Raw genomic sequence first — 8450 nt, forward strand, 5'->3', positions numbered from 1 at the left:
CAGGACCCCATTGGGTAGAAAATTAAGATTTGCCACGTCAGCTAGCCGTTGCTGGCTCCAGCATGGCATGGGAGGTGCCAACTCATTACTCCGTTTGCTGACTGTGCGCCGGAAAGGATCGCAGGACAACTATGGGTTCCGGAGCTGAATGTGAGGGATACTATTAGGGAATTTTGAAAGTCAAGGACAATTATGGGTAACTCGCCCAATTTCAGGGACCACTTTAGGGTTTTAGTCGTAATTAGTGCAATTGGAATCTCAATAACGATTTTAGTGCAGGACACCAATCTCAGGGACCATTTTGGAGTTTAACTCCAGAAATGCTTATTTACTCTTAAGTTTAAATTAATTAAATGTTATATAATAAATAAACTAGCATATTTTTATAATTTAAATTTAAAATTCAATTTTTGGCTTTTTTAATTACAGGTTTGAAATTTTGTTACTTTATTTTTTAACCTCAAATTCCAGTTGGACGCTCTTTAATATTGCTGTTAGGGCTGGCAATGCTGGGAGCAGTAGTTTATTCCACTTTTTTATTTTTATTTTTTTATCTAACAGAATGTTCACTAGATTGGACCAAATAAGTTCTAAGTTTTGGTATCATATAATGGACCTAATTTATCCAAAAAATTAGTTCAAGATGCGAACAATATCTTAAATACTAAATAAGCCGAATTCCGACTATTTTTGACAAATTTCTTTTGGTTACCAAATATTTTCATTCTTAAAAAATGTCGGATTTGTAATATTCAACTAATCACTCTCCTAACTCAAACTTTTTTCATACTCAGAACTCAAAAGCACCTGGAAGTAGGGATGTCAATGGGACAGGCAGGGGGCGGGGGATGCCTCTCTGCTCCCCATCCCCGCCCCCAGATTTACTCTCCGTCCCCACCCCCGTTTTCCGCCTTGGGAGAATATTGTTCCCCATCCTCATTCCCCGCGAGGACCCCATTCCCCATCTATCTGATAGTTCTAACTAATTATTAATTTTCATATGAATAGAGGTGTAAGTATTCATTTTATACAAAAATAACAAGATTTTATACAAAAAGTCCAAACAACAAGATGTTGACTTCTTTCGAAATGACGCAATAGGAAACATAACGGCGAGCCAGAGGATAGAGAAGTGGACAAGGTGGAAGACGCGACAACAGAGAGTAGAATGGACATGACGACAAAATTACGTAAAGGATTGCCGCAAATAGAGAGCACGACGTGGTGAGGATCATGGTACAGTGAGGTGTGACGATGCGGTGAGAAGGGAGAGCGGCGAGAGGGTGGCTGCAGAGAGGTTGGATGGAGTATGGACAACGTTGGGAATTTCTGAATTAAAGAAGAGTTATGCAAATGAGGATTAGGAGTTTGGGGTTTCTATATATATGTGTGTGTGAAATGACTAAAAAAACATGTATGAGAAATAAACTATTAAGGACAATTTAGTAAATTTATGAACTTCGGTGATTAGCGGGGATGGGGCGGAGATCCCGCTCGAGTTCCCGCGTCTGCCTCGGAAGAATTTTGTCCCCCGTCCCCATCCTCACAGGGAAAATTCTCCACAGTCGGATTCCATTTGGGACAGTCCCCGCAGGGATCCCCACGTCTCGGGGAGTTTTGCCATCCCTAGCTACCTGGAAGGGAATGAACTTGCCTACCAATATTGGTACAGCCTTTTCAAATTCAGAATGCAATTCATCAAAGCAAGTAATGACCAACAATAAGAATCATAAAGGAAAAGAAAAAAAAAAACTAATGAAGCAACCAATATAATTAGGTAACGACTCATGTGCAGTTTTTTTATGTAAAATTGATAGTTGAAAATCGTTAGATATAATAATTTAGTTAAATATGTCAAATTATTTAACGATTCTTAACTATCAATTCTACATAAACACAACTGAATCTGAGTTTCTACCATATAATTAACATGTCTTCAATATGGCACTCATAGTTCTGCATTTTCTGACTATTTACACAATGAACTTCATCTCTGAAAGGTTCATTACAGATCAATGTGTAGCAACTAGCCCTTTATTGCAAGCTAAAACAAGAAAAACCTCCATTCTTTGGAGCTTGAAACACTTTTTCTTTTTACCATCTATTAGCAACAGAAGTAAGGCACTTAGAGATGACAAGCTTCAGGCCTCTTCATCTTCCTCGTCCTCAATTCCGACCCACCTTGTAAAGGCGAAAAGGAACTCCTTGAAGTTCACCATTCCATTTTGATCCCAATCCATTTCTTCTGCAGCATTTTGTAGATAATATAAATGTTAATAAAAAAAAGATACAAAGATAACTTTTTTTAGTTACTAATGCATAGAAGTTACTGATATGAAGTTATGAGTTTGATCATTGAAATGAAATATTTATATCCAAATATGTATTTTACTGGCCCTCTAAAGGGAAGTTTTTAGATTTTATGAATGTCCAAAGAGTTTAATTTTGATGCACTGACAGTGTAAAGCGTTTTACACAATCGTGCAATTATATCCGTTCTTTTAGATGACTATTCAAGCGGTCAATGTGAAAGATGTGGCATTATGCAATTGGATGCACGTGTAAAACTACTTTACACTGACAGTACATTAAAATTAAATTCATGTCGAAATATGTATAAACCCTTATGCTAGATGCAGTATAAAGAAAAATATAAGGAAATACAGTTGAACTCTTGCTAACAAGAATGGGGACAGATAACTGACCAAATCTTTTCATTGCTATTCTTCCAGAAGAACGCTCCCCGCCTTCATTTATCGCTTCAATCATCTCGTTTTTGCTGACATAACCATCCTTGTTCTTGTCCAAAAACACAAATGCATCGACCAAAGTCTCGAACGTGGACTCCAGATTCGGCAACCCAATTCGTGATTTCTAAGGTAGTCATGGAAATTTCTCTTTTGAAAAGATAACAAGGGAAATTTATAAGAATGGCATACACAAAATCTGTTCATATTATTTTCATCATATGACAAAATTTCTCAAAGCTACTATCACATGTTAATGTCAATGCATGAATGGTTCATTAAGTCCAAACATCACTGAAGAGTCTAAACAACTTAAACATCAATAAGAGGTTAGAGCACAAAAGATTCAAGGAGTAAACATTATTAGTCTACCTTCCACTTTTGAAAGTTTTATGCAGATAAATGCAAAAAACTACACTTAATCTTATTCTAAATTCAAAACTTATAAGAATGTCATATAGCCTATGGTAAAGAAATTAAGATAGCGCGAGAATTGCGCGCAAGGATACAGTGTGAAGGGCTGCTGGATCGTCTGCGAGAAGGTAGACAAGGCAAAGAAGTACAATGAACTCATTGAACTCCATTCCCATATCCTCATTGATGTCACATGCTTCAAAGAGATCATTCAACTCCTCCTCAGTAAAAGAAATTTCCAGTTTACTGAAACTTTTTTTCAACTCTTCTCGGTCTATTACGCCATTCGAATCCTCATCTATGAGCAAAGCAAAAAACACACACCTATTAGCAGTTATAAGTTTATTTACAAATAAATATGAATATGTCAATTGTTGTTAGCATGCAGAAACCATACAAATTTTACTCCAATCAGAAAAATAAAAAAACTAGCTTAGAGTTTCAGAATAGGTTAGATCCAATAGAAATTCGAATAAATATAAAAAATTCCTAATGTATGATTAGCTACAGGAAGTAAACCAACATCAAGTCGGTCTAATAGTGTAAGACCTCATTAGGTCAATTCCTTGTGGTCTCAAGTTCAATCCCAGGAAAGTAAATATAAAAAAGTGTTGAAAGGGCAATCACAAACCCCAAGCCGGATTAGTTGATCCGGATGCCGGGTAGAAAACTTAACAAAAAAAATGTACATCTGAGAAGACAGTGACCATAAATTTAGCAAAAGCATAAATTTGAAATAGAAACATACCAAACTGCTCAAATATGGCTTTGCATTTTCTAAAGCTTTGATCAATTTTTGGGAATTTCAAGATTATAGTGTTGAACGATTTCACCGAACATCCTTTAGATTCCCTCTTTTGCAATGCTTCAACCATTTTAGCCTCAATTTTGGTTTCCGGAATCCAACCAACGGAATCAGCCCTTCCAACTGCACCTCCCATTGAAAATTCAATAAACCCAAGTAGGATTCAGAATCCTCTGCTATCTTCCAAGCAACTGTTTAAAAAATTTAGAAAAAAAAAAATCAAATATTCATTTTGCCATCACATAAAGATATGAAATTCACCCAAATCAAAATCATTAATTTTCACTTAACATGTTACTAACTGCATGTCTCTCTAAATACATTTCATCATTGTTTTGTTCATCTCATAATTAATTGCACAAAACTTCAATTGCAAAGCCCTTTGCCCTAAGCATTTCCATTTCAGCAAAACTTAGTAGATTCTTCCAAGAATGGATCAAAAATGCACTATGGAAACTTAGCTAAAGATTATGAGGGTGAACAGATATAATTATTAATTAACCTACATCACAGACAATAACTATACATGCAAGTAAAGATCAATTCAACTTCCAATCTCATAACCTAAATGTAAAGAAGAAGAACATGGAGGAGGGCATTGTACAGAAGAACCAATACAACTATTCAAAGGAACATAAATCTAATTAACTAATTAATTAAACAAGATTAAGAAAGTTAATTAACGTAACAAAATGGATACAGAAAACAAAATCTTTGAAATTGAAGAGAATACAAACATTATGCAACATGCATACCTTATGATAAGGAGCAAGAGTTTTCTCCCAAGCTCCTTAAAGTCAAACCTGTGAACCTGAAAATTGTAATGATGATAAACAACAACAACAACAACAAAAAATGGAATTGCAAAGAAGGTGGTGGTGTTGTTGAAACAAGAAGATGTTGTTAATCCAAGGTTGGATTTGGATTTAGATATTAGTAAAAAAAAAAAAAAACAGTGTGTAATGAGAGAGGGTTCCTTGTTTCAATGTTGTCAAGTGTGTGATGCTATGTTTATGCTGCTCCCACCACGTACTGTTGGATCTAACCGCATCTATTGCTACATTTTTCAATTATTTTATTCATCAAATTAAGCCACTTACATTTTCTTAGATCATGTACTATATTATATATTTTTTTTGTTACCCACGATATCCGTCAGCCCGGATCTGAGCAGGTTTGTTGCTGGCTAATTGGTTGTTGCATATACAAGGCGGGAATCGAACACCGACACTTATTTAAAGAGACTAATGAGCTAACCATTAGAGCAACCCAACTTGGTTATGAACTATATTATGTAATAATATCTTATGGATTGATTGATTGATTAAGTAAGTAATGTTTAGGGAAAGGTTTGGTTTGTTTTGTCTTTTATCAATCATATTTAAACCCTTTTATTAAGAATTTGAATATTCAAAAAATTGTACTATCTATTTTTTAAAACTGTTTTTTTCTTTATTCTTAAAGTTCAATTTCTAAAATTTAAACACAATTTTTTATTTACAATCATTTTAGAAAAAGTTTCATTTTCTGTTTTTGTTTTTATAATAAGTGAAGAGTATGTGAGTTGAATGGAAAGACTTCATGCTTATAAAATATACAATACTCTAATAAGAGTATTTCATTTACAAACTATATGTTGCAATGTGATGTTACTTATCTCATGTATCTAATTTGTAAATGTTTTTCGGTTACTATATAAATGAGATCTGAATAGTCAAAAGTTGGTGTTTATACAAGTAGATTTATCATCTCAAATGTCACTTCCATTTAATCAACTTCTAATATTATTTCGGTATATTCATAAATCTGATAATTCTCTAAAGATTTCAGTGGGGTATACATTTTCATGTTTTTATCGACTCATAAATGAAACGTCGCGGGACCCAACTATCTTTTCTTCTCACAATATTCCAGCTCAACAAGTCAAAACTAATTCATCGCATATCAGAGTTCTATTTAAGGGTTTACTACTAACCAATTAGCTGCTACATGCACAGTTCAGAATTCGAACCCCCCATCATTAGTGAGCTAACCACTAGACCGATCCAAGTTAGTTAAGAGGTAAGGCCCAACTAAATTGGATTCGATAGACTTTGATATCATATTAGAAATTGAATGTGTCTAACTTACCTAAAAAGTTAGCTCAAGAAGTATATAATGTATCAAACCTATAAACCTTCTAATCTTAACCTTGGAACTCAAACTTTTTCCATACTTGGCACTTGGAAGGGAATGAACTTGCCTACCAATAATAGGAATAATAAAGCAAAAGAGAAAAACCACTGAAGAAGGCTGTCTAATGAACATGGTAGCAGTTACAAGGTAAAATATTTTAACACATCTTCAACATAGCACTCACAGTTATACACACTTTTCTGACTATTTACAAATGAACTTCATCTATGAAAGATTTATTGCAGATCAAAGTGTAGCAACCAGCCCTTTATTGCAAGCTAAAACAAGAAAAGCCTCCATTTTTTTAATTTTCAGGTTTCTTTGGAGCCTGAAACATTTTGTTTTTTTATTACCAGCTACTAACAACAGAAGCAGTATAAGGCACTTATAGATGACAAGCTTCAGGCCTCAGGCCTCTTCATCTTCCTTGTCATCAATTCCGACCCACCTAGTAAACGCGAAAAGGAACTCCTTGAAGCTCACCATTCCATTTTTATCCCAATCCATTTCTTCTGCAGCATTTTTGTGGAGAATATAAATGTTGATAAAAAGAGAGTATCTTATGATCTAGCTTGATGACTAAATGTAACATAAGTTTTGAGTTATTGTCTTATAACAATATTACCAATTATTGCATGGTGCCAATGCCAACATGATTATGTCTGTGTTTAAACTAGAAAATGCCTGCTTCAGTGTATATGATATGCTTATTCAAACATACAGGAATGGGGACAGATAACTGACCAAATCTTTTGATTGCTATTCTTTCAGAAGAACGCTCCCGGCTTTCATTTACCGCCTCAATCATCTCGCTTTTGCTGACATAACCATCCTTGTTCTTGTCCAAAAACACAAATGCATCAACCAAAGTCTCAAACGTGGCCTCTAGATCCGGCAACCCAATTTGTGATTTCTAAGGAAGTCATGGAAATTTCTCTTTTGAAAAGATAGCAAGAAAGGGAAAATCCAGGGATTATAAGTATGGCAAATGCAAAATCTGTTCATATTATTTTCGCCATATGACCAAATTTCTCAAAGCTGCTATCACATGTTAATGTCAATGCATGAATAGTTCATTAAGTCCAAACATCTCTGAAGAATCTACAATCATTTTTTTGGACTTGAATTTACAATAATAAATCTAAACAACTTAAATATCAATAAGAGGTTAGAGAACATACGATTCAAGGAGCAAGCATTACTAGTCTACCTTCCAAATTTGGAACTTCTATGGTGATCAAAATAAAAAACCACCCTTAATCTTAGCCAAATGGCCGAAAAGGGTATTCCAAATTCAAAACTTTTACGAATGCGTATATAGCTTATGATAAAGAAATTAAGATAGTTCAAGAATCATGTGCAAGGATACAATGTGAAGGGCTGCTGGATCGTCCGTGAGAAGGTAGACAAGGCAAAGGAGTACAATGAACTCAGAGAACTTCATTCCCATATGTTCATTGACGTCACATGCTTCAAAGAGATCATTCAAGTCCTCCTCAGTAATTGAAATTTCCAGTTTACTGAAACTATTTTTCAACTCTTCTCGATCTATTACCCCATTCGAATCCTCGTCTATTAGCAAAGCCAAAAACACACACATATTAGCAGAAAACCACAAAAATAGCTGCAGCATGTACATGAAGTAGGCATAATAGGATTCTAAGAAAACACTGACCACAAATTTAGCAAAAGCATAGATTTGAAGTACAAACCTACCAAACTGCTCAAATATGGCTTTGCATTTTCTAAAGCTTTCATCAATTTTTGGGAATTTCAAGATTATAGTGTTGAATGATTTCACCGAAGATCCTTTAGATTCCCTCTTTTGCATTGCTTCAACAATTTTATTCTCAATTTTGGTTCCGTAAATCCATCTTTTATGGCTATCATGCCTTCCGAATACACCTCCCATTGAAAACTCAATAAACCCAAGTAGGATTCAGAATGCCTCTGCTATCTTCCAAGCAACTGCTAAAAAATTTAGAAAAAAAGAATCCCAAATATTTATTTAGCCATCACACAAAGATATGTTGAAATTGGAATTTCCCTTTAACATGATGTTAAGGGTAAATTACACAGAACTTTCTTGATTAAAGGTGATATTACTCTCGACACGCTTTAATATATTATATCTTCATTGATGCATAGCAGAGGTTAGGCTTGTCTAGTGTCATGACAGAAATAGAGACATAGGGAGACACAAACCTATCTGGAGAAAGAAAATGCAACCGATATAGAAACAATCAAAATGTCTCTATACTCAGATAAAATTTGCCTAATACTTTGTCTACTCCAAACTGAAATCGATA

The 8450-nt window shown here is 34.6% G+C and overlaps 2 protein-coding genes across 3 annotated transcripts; both read right to left on the reverse strand.

Moving 5' to 3' along the window:
- Nucleotides 1-1794: 1794 nt before the first annotated feature.
- On the reverse strand, nt 1795-4136 carry LOC130970165 (probable calcium-binding protein CML21). Its single transcript, XM_057896161.1, has 4 exons — nt 3910-4136; nt 3257-3459; nt 2706-2874; nt 1795-2245 (listed from the first exon to the last, which is right to left on the reverse strand). The coding sequence occupies exons 1-4, from the start codon at nt 4100-4102 to the stop codon at nt 2142-2144; spliced, it is 669 nt and encodes a 222-aa protein (XP_057752144.1). The 5' UTR covers nt 4103-4136; the 3' UTR covers nt 1795-2141.
- LOC130970147 (probable calcium-binding protein CML21) lies at nt 3988-8098 on the reverse strand. 2 transcript variants are annotated; one of them, XM_057896153.1, is made up of 5 exons: nt 7858-8098; nt 7511-7713; nt 6886-7054; nt 4722-4777; nt 3988-4157 (listed from the first exon to the last, which is right to left on the reverse strand). In XM_057896153.1, exons 1-4 carry the CDS (start codon nt 8051-8053, stop codon nt 4764-4766), a joined length of 582 nt encoding a protein of 193 aa, XP_057752136.1. In that variant the 5' UTR covers nt 8054-8098; the 3' UTR covers nt 3988-4157; nt 4722-4763. The 2 variants fall into 2 exon arrangements, with proteins under 2 accessions (XP_057752136.1, XP_057752129.1); XM_057896146.1 differs by lacking the exons at nt 3988-4157; nt 4722-4777 and adding an exon at nt 6282-6653.
- Between the last annotated feature and the right edge of the window lie 352 nt (nt 8099-8450).

Source organism: Arachis stenosperma, chromosome 1, assembly GCF_014773155.1.
Source record: "Arachis stenosperma cultivar V10309 chromosome 1, arast.V10309.gnm1.PFL2, whole genome shotgun sequence".
In the NCBI taxonomy this organism is placed as follows: domain Eukaryota; kingdom Viridiplantae; phylum Streptophyta; class Magnoliopsida; order Fabales; family Fabaceae; genus Arachis; species Arachis stenosperma.

What these genes read in the sequence shown, in the direction of transcription:
- LOC130970165 (XM_057896161.1), bottom strand. Translation starts at nt 4,102, where the DNA reads ATGGGAGGTGCAGTTGGAAGGGCTGATTCCGTTGGTTGGATTCCGGAA. An exon ending in AGCCATATTTGAGCAGTTTG is followed by an intron (nt 3,460 to 3,909) that starts GTATGTTTCTAT and finishes CTTTGCTCATAG; the next exon opens with ATGAGGATTCGAATGGCGTA. An exon ending in AATAGCAATGAAAAGATTTG is followed by an intron (nt 2,246 to 2,705) that starts GTCAGTTATCTG and finishes AAAATGCTGCAG; the next exon opens with AAGAAATGGATTGGGATCAA.
- LOC130970147 (XM_057896146.1), bottom strand. Translation starts at nt 8,053, where the DNA reads ATGGGAGGTGTATTCGGAAGGCATGATAGCCATAAAAGATGGATTTAC. An exon ending in AGCCATATTTGAGCAGTTTG is followed by an intron (nt 7,714 to 7,857) that starts GTAGGTTTGTAC and finishes CTTTGCTAATAG; the next exon opens with ACGAGGATTCGAATGGGGTA. An exon ending in AATAGCAATCAAAAGATTTG is followed by an intron (nt 6,654 to 6,885) that starts GTCAGTTATCTG and finishes AAAATGCTGCAG; the next exon opens with AAGAAATGGATTGGGATAAA.